This window comes from Lithobates pipiens, unplaced genomic scaffold (genome assembly GCF_037356315.1).
Source record: "Lithobates pipiens isolate NorthernLeopardFrog02 unplaced genomic scaffold, aLitPip1_a1.2 Scaffold_25, whole genome shotgun sequence".
Classification (NCBI taxonomy): Eukaryota; Metazoa; Chordata; class Amphibia; order Anura; family Ranidae; genus Lithobates; species Lithobates pipiens.
The window spans coordinates 79173035-79190442 of record NW_027507787.1 but is presented as its reverse complement, the minus strand read 5'-3'; the positions used below and the strand labels follow the sequence as shown (position 1 = coordinate 79190442).

The 17408-nt window shown below is 46.4% G+C and overlaps 1 protein-coding gene across 3 annotated transcripts in view; it reads left to right on the top strand.

The window, feature by feature from the left end:
* Positions 1-17408, top strand: part of GRID1 (glutamate ionotropic receptor delta type subunit 1) — a 1763123-nt gene that overhangs the window by 1645771 nt on the left and 99944 nt on the right. For all 3 annotated transcript variants that reach the window (XM_077454598.1, XM_077454599.1, XM_077454600.1), the window contains exon 14: positions 5161-5327. In XM_077454598.1, the coding sequence (XP_077310724.1) occupies positions 5161-5327 (167 nt within the window). The remainder of the gene's footprint in view (positions 1-5160; positions 5328-17408) is intronic.

The following is a 17408-nucleotide window of genomic DNA, read 5'->3' as shown; positions in this document are numbered from 1 at the left end:
AAACTAAAATAAAGTAAAATGAACAATAAAAAAAAAAATTCAAGTGCCCCTGTCCCGGTGTGCTCACATGCAGAAGCTAACACATACATAATTCCCAACCACATATGCAAACAATGTTCAAACCACACACGTGAAGTATCGCTGTGAACATTAGAGCGAGAGCAATAATTTTGGCCCTAGACCTCTGTAACTCAAAACATGTAACCAATAAAAAAATTTAAAGCGTCACCTATGGGGATTTTTAAGTAGCGAACTTTGGCGCCATTCCACGAGCGTGTGCAATTTTGAAGGATAACATGTTGAGTATCTATATATTCGGCGCAACTTAATCTTTCACATTATGCAAAAACATTGGGCTAACTTTACTGTTTTGTTTTTTAAAGCACAAAACTGTTTTGTTTAAAAAAAAAAAACACGTTCGAAAAATTGCTGCGCAAATATGTGGGATAAAATGTTGCAATAACCGCCATTGTATTCTATAGGGTCTTTGCTAAAAAAAAATATATATATATATATATATATATATATATAATGTTTTGGGGTTCTATGTTATTTTCTAGCAAATAAATCATGATTTTTACATTAGGAGAGAAATGTCAGAATTGGCCTGGGCGCTCCAGAATGCTTGAAGGTGCTCCCTGCATGTAGGGCCTCTGTATGTGGCCACGCTGTGTAAAAGTCTCATGTGGTATTGCCATACTTGGGAGTAATAGCAGAATGGGTTTTGGGGGTGTAATTTGTGGTATGCATATGCTGTGTGTGAGAAATAAAATGCTAATATGACAAATTCGGGAAAAAAAAAAGAAAAAAAAATCTTGATATTGCAAAGAATTGTGGGGAAAAATTACAATTTAAAAAAACTCACGGTGCCCCTTTCTAAATACATTGGAATGTCTTCTTTCCAAAAAGGGGTCATTTGGGGGGTATTTGTACTTTTCTGGCATGTTAGCATCTCAAGAAATGAGGTACTTCAGTTGTGATCAATTTTCAGATATTGGCACAATCGCTTGTGGACTCTATAACTTTCACAAAGACCAAATAATATCCACCAATTTGTGTTTATTTTTACCAAAAATATGTAGCAGTATACATTTTGGCTAAATTGTATAACAGAAACGAAGAAAATATTCATTTTTTTTACAGAATTTTCAGTCTTTTTTCTTTTATAGCGCAAAAAAATAAAAAAAACCTAACGTGATTAAATACCACCAAAAGAAAGCTCTATTTGTGTGAAAAAAGGACAAAAATTTAATATGGGTACAGTGTTGTATGACTGGGTAATTGTCATTCAAAAAGTGAGAGCACCAAAAGCTGAAAATTGGTATGGTTAGAGCCCATTCACACAGGGGCAACACGACTTGTAGGCGACTTGAGTCAGGCAACTTGGACCCGACTTGAGTTAAGATCACAGCGCGACTTGGGACGACTTCAAAACGACTTGTGATGACTTCAAGCCCGACTTGGGACGACTTACAAGTCGCCCCAGGCCAGGCGACTTTTGCCGAGGCCAAGCAGAGAATGAGCTCAAGGGGGAACTCCACGGCAAATTTCTGAAAAAAATTTGGCGTGGGTTCCCCCTCCGAGGGCATACCAGGCCCTTAGGTCTGGTATGGATTCCAAGGGGAACCCCCTACGCCGAAAAAACGGCGTGGGGGTCCCCCCCAGATCCACACCAGACCCTTATCCGAGCACGCTACCCGGCCGGCCAGGAAAGGGGGTGGGGACGAGCGGGCGCCCCCCCCCCCCTCCTGAGCCGTACCAGGCCGCGTGCCCTCAACATGGGGGGGTGCCTTGGGGGAGGGGGGGCGTGCGCCCCCCCCCACCCCAAAGCACCTTGTCCCCATGTCGATGAGGACAAGGGCCTCTTCCCGACAACCCTGGCCGTTGGTTGTCGGGGTCTGCGGGCGGGGGGCTTATCGGAATCCGGGAGCCCCCTTTAATAAGGGGGCCCCCGGATACCGGCCCCCCACCCTATGTGAATGAGTATGGGGTACAATGTACCCCTACCCATTCACCTGTGGAAAAAAAGTACAAAAAAAAAACACAACACAGGGAAAAAATATTTTATTGCACAGCTCCAGGGGTCTTCCGTCTTCGGGGGTCTTCTCGCCGGACTCCTCCGCTATCTTCTTGTAGCTCTTTTGCTAGCGGAGGAGTCCGGCTTTCTTCCTCCCCGCCGCCGGCCTCTTCTCCCGACTTCGGGGGTCTTGTCCCCCTCTTCGGTTCTTCTGCCGGGCCACCGCGCCTTCTTATAGCTCTTTTACAGGCGGTGGCCGGTCTTCTGTTGCCGCCGCCGCCGCCTTCCGTTCTTCTTCTTCTTCTTCTTCTTCTTCTTCTCCAGGAGATGTTGACATGACGCTCTCTCCGGCCACAATGCCAGGGACGCGCTCCGCTGCCACTTATATAGGGACAATGGGGCGGTGTCACATGGGTTGATGTCACATGGGTTGGTCACATGGGTTGATGTCACATGGTAAGGGGGCGGGGTCACCATGTGACATCAACCCATGTGACCAACCCATGTGACATCAACCCATGTGACACCGCCCCATTGTCCCTATATAAGTGGCAGCGGAGCGCGTCCCTGGCATTGTGGCCGGAGAGAGCGTCGTGTCAACATCTCCTGGAGAAGAAGAAGAAGAAGAAGAAGAATTAGTAGAAGAAGAAGAAGAACGGAAGGCGGCGGCGGCGGCGACAGAAGACCGGGCCACCGCCTGTAAAAGAGCTATAAGAAGGCGCGGTGGCCCGGCAGAAGAACCGAAGAGGGGGACAAGACCCCCGAAGTCGGGAGAAGAGGCCGGCGGCGGGGAGGAAGAAAGCCGGACTCCTCCGCTAGCAAAAGAGCTACAAGAAGATAGCGGAGGAGTCCGGCGAGAAGACCCCCGAAGACGGAAGACCCCCGGAGCTGTGCAATAAAATATTTTTTCCCTGTGTTGTGTTTTTTTTTTGTACTTTTTTTCCACAGGTGAATGGGTAGGGGTACATTGTACCCCATACTCATTCACATAGGGTGGGGGGCCGGTATCCGGGGGCCCCCTTATTAAAGGGGGCTCCCGGATTCCGATAAGCCCCCCGCCCGCAGACCCCGACAACCAACGGCCAGGGTTGTCGGGAAGAGGCCCTTGTCCTCATCGACATGGGGACAAGGTGCTTTGGGGTGGGGGGGGCGCACGCCCCCCCTCCCCCAAGGCACCCCCCCCATGTTGAGGGCACGCGGCCTGGTACGGCTCAGGAGGGGGGGGCCGCCCGCTCGTCCCCACCCCCTTTCCTGGCCGGCCGGGTAGCGTGCTCGGATAAGGGTCTGGTGTGGATCTGGGGGGGACCCCCACGCCGTTTTTTCGGCGTAGGGGGTTCCCCTTGGAATCCATACCAGACCTAAGGGCCTGGTATGCTCTCGGAGGGGGAACCCACGCCAAATTTTTTTCAGAAATTTGCCGTGGAGTTCCCCCTTCAGAGCTAATAATTCTGTCAAAGTCGCCTCCGTATAGACGGAGATCCGACTTGGAGGCGATCTCCATTGAAATCAATGGGTACCGGTCGCCTACAAGTCGGATAGAAGTAGTACAGGAACCTTTTCTGAAGTCAGAGCGACTTCAGTAGTGTGCATTAAGACGGCTCTCATTCACTTACATTGCTTTTTAAATGTTGTCCGACCTGAGGCGACCTGAGGCGACTAGGGGCGACCTGAAGTCGGATCAGGAGTTGCCCCTGTGTGAATGGGCTCTTAGGAAGGGGATTTAAATGCCCAGTGGTCAAGTGGTTAATCATCACATTGCATATATGTTAGTTGGCACAAGATTTGTCTCATTGTCTCATTTCACCAACATAGTCCTGCTGGGCATTTAACACACACTGGGGTTGATTTACTAAGGGCAAATAGTCTGTGTACTTTGCAAGTGCAGATACACTCTGCAAGGGAATTTGCTCCAGAGCTTCATAATGAGGGGACATTCTGCTGACTTCCATCATCCAGTCATGTGCAAGCAAAAACAAATTTTTATTTTATTTGTATGTGATTAGATATTATTTGCAAAGTGAAGATTCACCTCATTTATTAAGATATGGAGCTCATTCGTTTTGGAATTCATCTGCACTTGCAAAGTGCACATTCAATTGGCCTTTAATAAATCAACCCCATTATTTGGTATGCAATACAACTGCTGTAAGCCTGATACTGGTACCCCAACAATAGCATAGACATCTATACAGGATACACTTTTTTTCTTCTTGCAGGGAAATGTTCCAATTCATATTGAGCTTCTCACAAACTCTTACGAACTATCTGTTTCAGATTCAATAAATAGTGGAATGCCATAAAGGGAAGTCATCATTGTGTGTGTGTATGTGTGTAGGTAGAGAGGGGTGAGTCAAAGCCCTTGTACACACGGTCGGAGAATCCGTCGGAATGTGTCCTATCGGACTGTTTTGTCAGATAATCCAACTGTCTGTGGTATGCATCGGACTGTTTCCGTCGGAATATCCGTCGGACCCAATTTTCCAACTTGTTGGAAATATTTTCTGACAAACTGGTCCGATCGGACATACTCCGATTATGTGTAGAGAATTTTGATCGGACAAAGTGCCACGCATGCTCAGATCAAATTCCTACATCAAAGCTATTGGCTACTAGAGTGAACGTAGTCCCATCAAAACGAAATAACGTCATCACGTTCTGAACGATCGGATTTTCCGACAACTTGGTCCGACCGTGTGTATGCAACAGTTTCGGACACAATCCATCGGTCAAAATCCAACGGATTTGGTTGGCAGAATGTCCGACCGTGTGTACGGGGGCAAAGAGACAACCAGTGGAATGTGGGTCTATTTCCAGCCTGTTTATATTGTAAAAGGCAAAATTTGGCTCCTTTTAATGTTGATGGCTTTCTTGACTTATGCATCATTTGTTGTTGGACTATGTTTTTATCTTATGAAGTTCTTTATGAGGTGCCCCAAGTGACTACATGCTTAAGAACACATGTTTTGCCCTGGTACTTTGAATAAATAACTTTAAGGCTTGTATAAGCAAACACAATAAGTACAATAAATGTATATTTGTATTTCTTTCTTGATTCATATTTTTTTTGTTATAGTTCACTAATTTAGCATTTTATTTTATACTTAGTTTTTAATGCATTTCTACTCTACTTCTTTTTCTTTTAGGCAAAGAAAGGAAACTATGCATTCTTATGGGATGTGACAGTTGTAGAGTACGCAGCTCTAACAGATGATGAATGCTCTGTGACTGTCATCGGAAACAGCATTAGTAGCAAAGGCTACGGAATAGCACTCCAGCATGGCAGCCCTTACAGAGATATTTTCTCCCAAAGGTAATGCCAGCCTGCTTCGATTTGTTCTCTGGTTAACCTGTTTTGTACTGTAATAAAGTAGCTGATGCTTTATTGTGACAGCCGTGCACATATTTTCCACATGTGAAAGGTGACATTGAGACTATGTAAGGCCAACATCAATGTGCCGTCAATGTCTACACTTTATTACATTTAAATACCCACCACAGCAGTGTAGGGTTGACAACAGGATAGGAGTAAAACTAAAATGCTACATGCCTTTAAGATGTGTAAATGTGCTATCGATTTTATATCTTGTAGACTACTACAAATTGATGATTTTAAATATTTTAATCAAAGTTAATGTCAATTCTCAGCTAGTAAAGCCCCGATAAGAAATGTACTGCAAGCATAGACCAGCTTTAAAGAGAGTCTAAACTGTGAAAGCTGTGGCTAAAAAAAGTAGGCAATGGGGACAGAAGGCGGAGCCGACCTGAGAGGTAATGCTGGCTTAGAGCTCCATTCTCAGCAGGACAACGGAGCCATATAACGGTGGAGGTAACTTGACCCTCCGCACATATATCATACCAAACGATAGATAAATATCCCTACCTTACATAGGTGACATTCGGGGGGAGGGGGGGTCAGAGGAGACGCATGAGGCAGAAAATTAACAAGAAAGCGCCGCCTCACACATACAGCAGTATGGCACTGAAACCCTCCCCCTCTGAGGGGAGACACAGTGAGGAGAACAAACAGACAGCCCCTTCTGCTGCTTTACATAAAGATGTTCTCTCATTAAAGGCACATAGTCTCTCTAACCAAATACCTGAGAAAAATATGTCAGTTCTGGAGAATTTAGAACTTTCCACACAAAAAGACTTCTACTTTTCTTCCTCCTGTAACGCTGAAACAAATAGAAAATCTGCTTAAAAAATCACTAAAATCCACTGCAGATACCATCACCACAAAACTTACTAAAGAAATTAGGGGAACTTGGTCAGCGTACATCAGCACTGGAAATTAGTGCAGACGATCTGGAAAATTATACATCTAACATTGCCTCAGAAATTGATTTTCTTAAAGAGGAAAATTACATATTACAATCCAAGTTGGAGGATTTCGAAAATCATGCAAGACGCTCCAATATACGTATTAGAGGAATGCCCGAATCTGTGACTGATTTAAACGGTGCTATTACTGCACTTTTTCAAGTATTACAACCAGCTATCCCACTAGAGCGTCTTGAAATGGACCGGGTTCATAGAGCCCTAGCACCAAAGAAAACAGATGGTCCTCCCCATGACATTATCGCAAAATTGCATTTCTACCGCACTAAGGAACTACTGTTAAATACAGCTAGAAATAAAGATCCCCTAATTTTCCAGGTCATAAATATCAATTATTCACAGACCTCTCACAAATCACAATCGACAAAAGAAGAACCCTGAAACCACTACTGCAAATATTACAGTGAAATGACATAATCTACCAATGGGGCTTTCCTTTCTCAGTGCGTTTTACTTTCCAAAGTCGCAAATATATGTGCCGAACAGCTAAGGACCTGCAAAATACTTTACAGAAACTTTGGATGATAAACACATCAATAGATGCTGCGGACACTCGCAAAAAATCATCCTCATATGCTGATAATCCCTCCTCTGCTTCCAGAAGAGAAGAAGACTACAATCCACAGAAAAGAAGTCGCATACAATCTCCACCTCCAGATCCAGATCTGACACTATGGACTGATAAACACCTGTACTGAGGCTACTATCTTGCTTTTTCAACAGAATGGCTACTGCCGAGTTTTTTCTCTGACTTCCAATCAATATTTTTATCATAATCTTATTTAAGTAATGTTCCTAATAATTTAGGCACCTTATTATAACTGTTTTTTTTTTCTCTCTCTTCTCTTCTTTGTCTCTGAGGTTGCCTTAATCTTCCATTTTTATTTTTAGCTTGAAAAATGAAATTATATGATTGGCTCTTGGTGTTCTGCAGGGAAGTTCCTTGCACCCTCTCTTGCTACCCTCAGCAGCTCGGTGTACACCGGGCAGTTGACAGTGGCTCATGTACCCTTGGAGGGAAAGTTTTTCTCCTCTCAACGGACACATTAAGAACATAGATATGTTAAGATATCTTTCAATATTGTATATTAATTGTATTTTCTTTTCTTTTTCAGTCATTATCTCCTTTCCCCTCCCTCCCTCCACCCCTATACTCTGGAGACAAATAATTTCTTATATGACACACGTTCTAACATAAACACCAACATATATTTACTTTTCCCAACTCCATGGCCCCATTAAACATCATATCATTAAATACTCAGGGACTAAACATTCCACACAAACGCACTAAAGCCTTCCGCACATAATTACTAGGGACATGGCCGAGTGAAGAGGTGCTTGCTCTGAGCTCCCGGCCACCTTCCTCCTAGCCTTGCACTTATCTATCGATTTGACTAGAATGCACTCTTCTAGGAAGCGGACAAGCCAGAGGCACAAGCACCGGACTACTCTCACCCCTACAATTCCAGCAACTGGGGAGTTACAGAGACTTTTTGGCCGAACGAGCCCGGGCATCCCGGGATCCAAGATGGCGGTGCCGCGTGCCTCGCATTCCCCAGCCTTGGCGCCGGAGGATCTGCCGGCCACTTCAGAGAGATCCCAGAGCCCGATCCTTTATCCAAACTCACCGGCGGCGCCTTTGACGGACCCAGGGGGGGCTCCTCCACTGCCGCTACTCTATCGCGCGGATCCGGAGCTGAAGGCTATCCTGCAGTCCCTCCCGACGAAAGCGGACATTGAGGCGATCGTGGGGAGAGTGGAGGCGGCACACAGGAAAGAAGGTCAGCTCCCTGGACAATCGCCTTACATCGGGGGAGCAGTCAGTGGCCTCCCTGGAACAAAGGGTCTCTGCACTGGAGAACCAGCATAGTGCTCACTCCCTGGCAGCTGTAGACCTCCAGCTCCGCATGGAGGAAATTGAGGACCGGAGCCGCAGGAATAACTTGCGGCTCCGCGGCATCCCAGAGGTTACCGGTGCTTCCGATCTCCTGGCCACGGTCATGGCGATCTTCCGGCGGGTCGCGGGCGAGCAACTGCCAGAACAGCTGGAGGTGGACAGAGTGCACAGAGCCCTGGGCCCACGATCTTCCGATCCGGCCCGGCCGAGGGACGTCCTTTGCCGCCTGCACCATTACACCCACAAAGAAATGATTGCCCGCAAGTCATGGGAAATAGGTGCTGTGGATTTTGACGGGGCCAAAGTGAAGATCCTGCCTGATGTCTCCAGACCGACCCTGCACCGCCGAGCACTCCTCAAGCCTCTCCTGGACCTGGCCAGACGCTGCAGTGCTACCTATCGCTGGGGCTTCCCCCTCTCCATTACTTTCACTAGGAATCAGCGATCCTTCATGCTAAGATCTCCGGAGGCCCTCCCGGCGCTATTCAACTTCCTGGACACCGACCCCATTGAGGTTCCCGACTGGCTAGCCTACCTCCCACGCTCGCAGAACCGCTCGGCCGCTCCGGGGCGCAGCACGCCGCTGCCGCAGAGGAGACTACGAGAAGCCCGCCGCCCGCGCTCTATCTCTCGGGATGGTGAGAGAGAGGCGTAACTGTTGTTTCTGGACCTTCTTTTTACCTTCCTGGCCTTGCTGACACCTTCCCCTTTGCTTTTAACACAGTAGCTCCCCCACAGCCTCCCCCCCTTTTTTTTTGTTTTGTTTTTTTGTTGCCCCCTGCTCCCCCCCTGCCTAGCATTTAAACTTAGTTCTAACTGTCCATAACCCCCCGGACACTGGCTGCCGAGCTACCGGATCACTTAGGGGGAGGGACCTATAGCCGCCTTGCACTGCCGCAATCAACTGGTCGCTTGGAAACACGGCGGCAGATCCCATGGCTAGTCCCTCCTCTCTGACTGCCTTGCACTTGTCCCTCCACTAGGTGAGCTTGCCGCCCCCCCTTGGCTCGGTTGCCCCCACTGCCTGGTGCCCCCGTCGGTCATCGCTGCCACCCGCCGTCTTGACGGAGGGGTCCTATCCTCACATGAGCGGGCTCTTGGGGTTCATTGTGTTTACCCCCCCCCCCTTTTTTTTTTTGTGTATTATCCCTGAGGACCGGTCTTCTGTCTCGGAAGTGCGCTGTACTCTCACAAACGGACGTTGATGTCTCGTCTCCTATGAAGCACCCGCCTACTGGACACCTATACATGGTACGAACTGGGGAGGGGGGGGTTCTTGACGGGGGAGGGCAGTGGCTAAGCGGGACGCTTGTGACTCACCGAAGTTTTCCTCCATGTGATGGGGCTAGATGGGGATGCTGTGGTGGTGGTGGTGTGGTGGTGGGGGGGGGGGGGGGCTGGGCATAGAGGGATCTTGGAGGCTTGTATGCCTATTGGGGGTCAAATATTTTTCTGAAACCAATGAATGGCAATTGCTTGCCATAACCACTACAAGTGCAAGTACATATAAATTACATGTGCCACAGGATATATACTGTCATCAATTAGAAAATATTAAAATGCAAGTGAAAAAATATAAGTGGAAAAAATTCAAGTGAAAAGATTGGGTAAGGAATGGTGGCTAATTCTTTCCTAATGGTATAGTGACTGTGCTTGGTCTGTGATAAAAAATTATGCTGAATGCAATCAAAATGAACTAACGTGACAACCAACACGCTGTGACAGACATAAAAAGCAGATAACCATGTATTGTGCAAAAACCAATATAAAAACCAATATGAAAAAACAATATTAAAAATATTAGAAAATAATATTAAAAATATTAAAAATTAGAATTAACATTCATAGTGAACCATATATATTTTTTTTTTTTTTTTTTTTTTTTTTTTGGTGGTTGTCACGTTAGTTCATTTTGATTGCATTCAGCATAATTTTTTATCACAGACCAAGCACAGTCACTATACCATTAGGAAAGAATTAGCCACCATTCCTTACCCAATCTTTTCACTTGAATTTTTTCCACTTATATTTTTTCACTTGCATTTTAATATTTTCTAATTGATGACAGTATATATCCTGTGGCACATGTAATTTATATGTACTTGCACTTGTAGTGGTTATGGCAAGCAATTGCCATTCATTGGTTTCATAATTTTATTTAATTGCCAGCACCCTGGAAAATATATCTCATAAAGTTTTAAACATATAAATTGGCATGGAGAAGGTATAGCGCCAAGTCTATTTATCTTCACCCCTTTTCCTAGTACCTTTCCACCTGTCAAGGTGGAAACAAATAGAGGCTGCTCTTACCCCTTTTTTCCCTGCTACTTTTCCACTTTACCTACTTGGTATAATCCAATTTACTCTATAGTAGGAGATCCATAGCGCAATCCAAAAAACCCCCCTCTTCTCAAATATTTTTCTGCCTGTTTTGTGCCCTCTCGCTTGCTTGGGGGGTTGTATTGTGGGCAGTGGTATATTTCTATGCTTGATGCCGGGCTGGTTTGGGTGTTCCCCCGCCCCCCCGGCACTGGTGGGGTGGAGCGTCCCTGTCGGACTGTTCTCCTCCCCTTTGGGTGCCCCCCTCTCCTCCCCCCCCTTTTTTTTTTTTTTCTTTCCACCTGGGGTTACTCAGCAAGTACCAGGTTTTTTGTTCTATTATATATTCCACCTGTGTCCTGAAGTTGGGGGTCCGCGTCCAGCGCTGGACCTCAGATCACGCATGCGGGTAGTTGCCGTTAATGCTAATGTTATCTGTTGGATGTGATTAATGTGTTTTCCTCTCCCTCGTTGTGTCCCTTCCTCTCCTTTTTCCTCCTTTTGGTGGATGCTCTGCATCTAGTATTCTCTATTTCCACAGAGTCATTCTTTCTTTTTCCCTCTTTATGGGTGCGCCGGGCGGGGAGGGAGGCCCGGGGGCTCGCCACCGGTCCCCCGTCTGCCCTCGCACCACATAGGCCACTGTGTACTCCCGGCAATCCGGTGTTGTACGCTACTGAAGGCTAGGCCTTCCTATTAGCTTACTCCCAGCTGCTCCCGGTGGTGCCGGAGTGGTGGGTGTATTTTACCTTTCTACCCCCTAGACTTCACCCCCTTTCTTTCCTTCCTTTTCTTTTCTCTTCCTCGTCCCCTTTCTCTTCCCTTCCCTCCCCTCTCTTTTCCCCCGCGTTTGTCTTCTCAACTGCCTTCTTGGGATTCCCTTTCTGTTCCCTCTCACCCCACGCTTGAGACATGGCGATGGCCTCCGTCAAGGTGGTTTCCTTGAATGCTAGGGGTTTAAACACCCCGGAAAAGAGACGTATGCTCCTTCATGATCTAAAGAGATCTCACGCGGACATAGCTTTTATTCAAGAGACCCACTTCAGAAATGATAGACTCCCTCTGCTTCAGAACAGACACTATTCTAAGGTCTACCACTCCACTAACCCCCTTTCTAAATCCAAGGGAGTGTCTATTTTAATATCTAGCAAGCTACCCTGGCAGTGCCAAAAGGTAACTATTGACCCGACAGGGCGATTCCTCTTTTTAGTGGGACATATTGGGATGGCGCAACTTACGCTGGCCACGCTCTATGCCCATAACGACCACCAAGACACCTTTCTCAGACACACTCTTTCTAAGCTGATGGAGGTCAAGACAGGCCAGTTGATACTAGGGGGCGATTTTAATGTGCCTTTGTTCCCGGCGTCTGACACGTCCTCTGGGTTCTCCTCTACACCACCAACCTGCAGGAAACGTGTGACGCAGACCTTACATGACACCCAACTCATAGACGTCTGGCGACTCCAACACCCTGGAGAGCGGGACTATACTTTTTACTCCTCCCCCCATAAAGTCTACTCCAGGATAGATCTCTTCTTGATTCCGCACGATCAGCTACACCTAGTCAGTTCTACCGCCCTGGGTCAGATCACGTGGTCCGACCATGCGCCCATCTCTTTAATTTACACTCTTAGCGATCACCCTTCGCCCAGGTCCCTATTTTGGCGGTTAAATGAAAGCCTCCTGCAGGCCCCTGAGATTCTTGCGGATGTTTCCAAAGCCCTTAATCTTTATTTCCAGGAAAACGCCACCCACGATTGCGACCCCGGGATTCTCTGGGAAGCTCATAAACCGGTTATTCGGGGTGTTCTTATCAAACATGGAGCCACCCTGAAAAAGAAAAGAAATGCCCACATAGCTCATTTACTCACCCGGCTGGCCGCTGTGGAGTCTTCCCATAAGCATTCCCCCACACAACCCTTGGAAGTAGAATTGACATCGCTTCGCACACAAATCACGGAAGCCCTCCGAAACAAGGCGAAAGCAGCGGTGCAATTTACCCGTCGGCTGTCGTACGAAACGGGAGACAAATGCGGGAAGATGTTGGCCAGGTCGGTCAAAGCGATTAAATCAGCGTCCTACATCCCCCAGGTGATAGATGCGCAAGGCCAACGGGCCTCCACCCCACAGCAGATTGCCACGGCCTTTGGTGCATTTCATTCGGGTCTTTATAATCTACCGCGTTCTACTTGCACACAAGCACAAATAGATAGTTATATTGCTGACTCTCGGCTCCCTTCGCTTTCTCCAGAAGCCCAGGCCGTTTTAGATGCGCCGATTACTATTGAGGAACTGCGGATGGCTGTGAACGCGATGAAGGTGGATAAGGCCCCGGGCCCGGACGGCTTTACCGCCCAATATTATAAGGCCCTACTCCCAATTTTAGGACCCTACCTGGTGTCTTTCTTTAATGCTTTAAGTGCGGGCACTAACTTCCCCAGGGACACATTGAGAGCCCATATATCACTGATCCCTAAGGAGGGGAAGGATCCCAACCAATGCGGCAGCTATAGACCGATCTCCCTGCTAAACCTGGATTTAAAACTGTTTTCTAAAATAATTGCCTCTAGATTAGCGCACCACCTCCAATCCCTAGTGCATCTGGACCAAGTGGGGTTTATACCCAATAGAGAAGCAAGAGATAACACTATCAAGGTCCTGAACTTGCTCCAAGTTGCCAACTCGCGGAAGATCCCCTGCCTCTTGGTCAATACCGATGCCGAGAAGGCATTTGACAGGGTCAACTGGCAATACATGTTTTCCGTTCTCAAGCATATAGGACTGGGAGAGAAGATGATGAAGTGGATCACCAGCATTTACTCGGTCCCCTCGGCTCAAGTTAAAGCCAACGGGGTCCTGTCGACCCCCTTTCCTATTGGGAATGGGACGAGACAGGGCTGTCCTTTATCCCCGCTACTCTTTGCTCTCTCACTAGAACCATTTCTATGTACCATTCGACATAATCCGGACGTTTCGGGGCTCCAAATCGGTAATTCGCATTATAAAATCTCTGCATATGCAGACGACCTCCTCTTTTCCCTAACGAACCCCCACATTAACTTTGCCGAATTTACTTAAGGAGTTTGGGAAGTTTGGGGAGATTTCCCATTTAAAAATTAATTTTACCAAATCGGAGGCGATGGGATTGGCAATCCCCGCCCGCACTCTATCAGACCTTCAGGCTAGTTTTAGTCTTAAATGGACCGTCACGAACCTCACATACCTAGGCACGAAAATCCCGGCGGACATTTCCTGAACGTTCGATCTTAACTTCCCACCCCTATTGACGTCTACCCGTTTACTTCTTGAGTCATGGACCGGAGGTCTTCACTCCTGGTTCGGGAGGTGCAATCTTCTCAAAATGACCATCTTACCCAAATTTATCTATCTCATCCAAGCATTACCTATACATATCCCTCCCTCCTTTTTTAAGCAGACACAAGCTCTCTTTACCAAATTTGTCTGGGCTGCTAAGAGACCTAGACTACGTTATTCTCAAATGACTCTTCCCAAGCAATGGGGAGGCCTGGCGCTTCCCGACATTCGCTGCTATTATCTAGCCTCTCATCTCGGACGGATTCTTGACTGGCGCCGAAACAGGGCCTCCAAACTTTGGACCACCGTAGAGCAATCCCAAACCCGTATACCCCTGCCTGGTGCACTGTGGTGCTATAGGGACCTTCCGACTGCCTTGAAGACGCACCCCCTGATAGGGACGACATTGACGCAGAGTCATAGGGCTGTTACTCAAAAGTCCCCTTTGTCCTCTGTATCCCTATTACTTCCCATTCTGGGTCACCCGAACTTTGAACCGGGTCTCAACCAGACGGACTACACATCTCTTAGAGACTCCGGTCACGATCATGCGGCCAAATTTCTGGCCGGTGGACGCTGGCCCTCCATCTCAGAACTTTCGACAGCGACGGGGACGTATCGGCTCCCTTTTTGGAAGGCCCTACGGTTGCACCATTTCCTTCACTCGTTATCACGACCGCGGGACTTTGAGCAGCAACTAACCCCTTTTGAGATCTTATGCTCAGGCACAGAACCATTGACCCATATTCTTTCTCAGACTCATGGTTTGTTATCGACACCGCGGTACCCGTCCCGCCTACCCTGCCTAGCTAAATGGGAAAGAGACCTTCAATGCACTTTCTCGACCGCGCAGGCACAGCGCATTGTCACTCTAGCTCTTAAGTCCTCGTCCTGCACCAAAATTCAGGAAACTAACTTTAAGGTCCTTAACCGTTGGTACCTAACCCCCTCTCGCCTGAGTAAATGCTTCCCATCCTCTTCGGCGCGGTGCTGGCGCTGCAATGAAGAGGAGGGTACTTTGCTCCATGTTTTCTGGACTTGCTCTAGCCTAAGGGGGTTTTGGGATGAGGTCCGCCGCATTACTCAGCAATTTACGGATTATGAGGTTCCGAATGAGGCGGTTTTCTTCCTGCTTCATCACTCCCCGACCCCCGTCCGGCAATATAGGAGATCCCTGGTCTGCCACCTTCTCAATGCAGCTAATCCCTCTACACTGGAAGCAAAACTCCCCCCCAAGTGTGGCACATTGGTTGAGGAGGGTGGAAGACGTGCGGAGGCTGGAGGACGTGATTTTAACGGCACAACATAAACAAAAAAACTTTTAAAAAATACATGGGACGCCTGGTGCCTGTTTATATTCTCAGCCGAGGGTCAACGCCTATTGGCGTCCTGTCCTTCTTCGCCACCTTGAATGGGGGGATGGCTGGGGCCACCGTCATGTTCATGTCTCTTTCTGCCCTTTTAATTTCTTTTACGCTTTCTCTCTACCTTTCTTACCCCCCCCCTTTTTTTCCCTCCCCTTCCTTTTTTCCGACCCTTCTATCTCACTCCTCTGCTTTTAGTTACTATCCCTTCTTAGTCCCGCGCTCCTTCTCTCCGGGAGCTCAGGACGCCCCCCCCTCTCATTTATAGGGGGGGGCGGAGGGGTCGACTCCTGCTCCGGTGCTGTTTGATTGGGCGTAGACATGGGCTATTTTTACATATTTTCCTCCTCCTTTTTGTTGCACGTACATTGGAATGTTATTTGTTATATCTTGTCTCATGACCTGGTTTTTGTACTGCTGCTCCTGTAACCTTTGCCCTGTGAGTATGTTTTACTATATGTACTGGGGAGCCTCGACCCCTCTGGAATTCAGTAAAATTTTATATTTGAAAAAAAATGCCTTCCGCACATTTTCATCCAAAAAAGCACATATAGTTTGCCTCCAAGAGACTCATTTTGCGTCACAATCCACTCCCAAATTTTTCAGCAAAGACCCCCAAGTATACACAGCTTCGGCCTCTTCTAAAAAACGAGGCGTGCTTATAGCTTTCCATCGCAATACACCATTTTCACTAATGAAGGAAATCAAGGATCCAGAAGGTCGTTACTTGATTCTTAAAGGACACCTACTTGATACCGCTATCACCATTACATCAAACTACGCTCCTAACAAAAATCATATTTCTTTTCTTTCTCATTTATTTGAAACTATAGAACACCACAAAATAGGTACTACAATTCTATGTGGAGATTCTAATCAGACCATATTTCCATTTTTGGATAAATCATCAATCCCACAGTCACATACAGCAGATAAACAGCTCTTATCAAAACTAATTACAAAACATAACCTAGTAGATACTTGGAGAGAATTGAATCCAACCAAGAGACAATACACACATTACTCATTCCCTCATCGCTCATTCTCTAGGATAGACCATGTATTTATGTCCATAGGGCTAATTCCAGAAATAATATCTACAAAAATTATTCCCATCCCATTGTCCGACCATAGTGCACTCTACATTACTGTTGCCTCTATAATTCCAAAAAAAAAGATCCAACATGCATATTAAGAGATTTCCTACTCAAAAATCCAGCTCATAAAAATAATATTGAAATTGCGCTCAAAGATTAGATAAAATATAACTCCACACCTGACGTCTCTCCAACTACATTATGGGAAGCACACAAACCTGTTCTCCGTGGCATATGTCTACAGCAAGCAAACATATTCAACAGAGAGCGGAAAATCCTTTGTCAGACTTTAGAAACAAATTTCAATAAATGTCACACAGCATTCCAAAATAACCCTTCTTCTTTATCTAAAATAAATCTTGACAAAGCTAAATTGGAATTTGATCTATTCCTTACTGAAGCAGCGGATAAAACCATCAAGAGATCACAACACAATTTATATATCAATGCGAATAAACCTCACACACTATTAGCCAGGGCAATAAAATCCTGCCAGAACCCAACGGAACCGATACGTCTGAAAATCTCTAGGGGGGTATACACAAATAATCCTTTAAAAATATTACAAAATTCAAAACACAATTAAAAAATGTATACTCTTCTAATAATGAGTTGGACCCTTCTAGAGCGAATGATTTTTTTTTTCTCATATATCTCTACTGACACTTTCTAAAACACAAATGGAAATGATGGAGGAACCAGTGTCAATTATAGAGGTATCTGAAGTTATCAAAAATCTGAAACTAAATAAAAGGCCAGGTCTTGATGGTTTTTCTGCGCTGTATTACAAAACGTTTGTAGACACCCTATCTCCAGTCTTGACAAACACTTTTAATTCCCTTTTGGAAGGTCATTCTTTTAGAAGAGAAACCCTGACTGCAATTATCTGTATGCTCCCTAAACCTCACACAGACGATTCAATATGGTCTAATTATCGCCCTATTTCGTTACTAAATTCGGACATAAAAATTTTAGCCAAAATTCTAGCTAACAGATTAAATACTATTATAGGCAATCTTAAGCCGCGTACACACGGGCGGACTGTCTGGCCAACT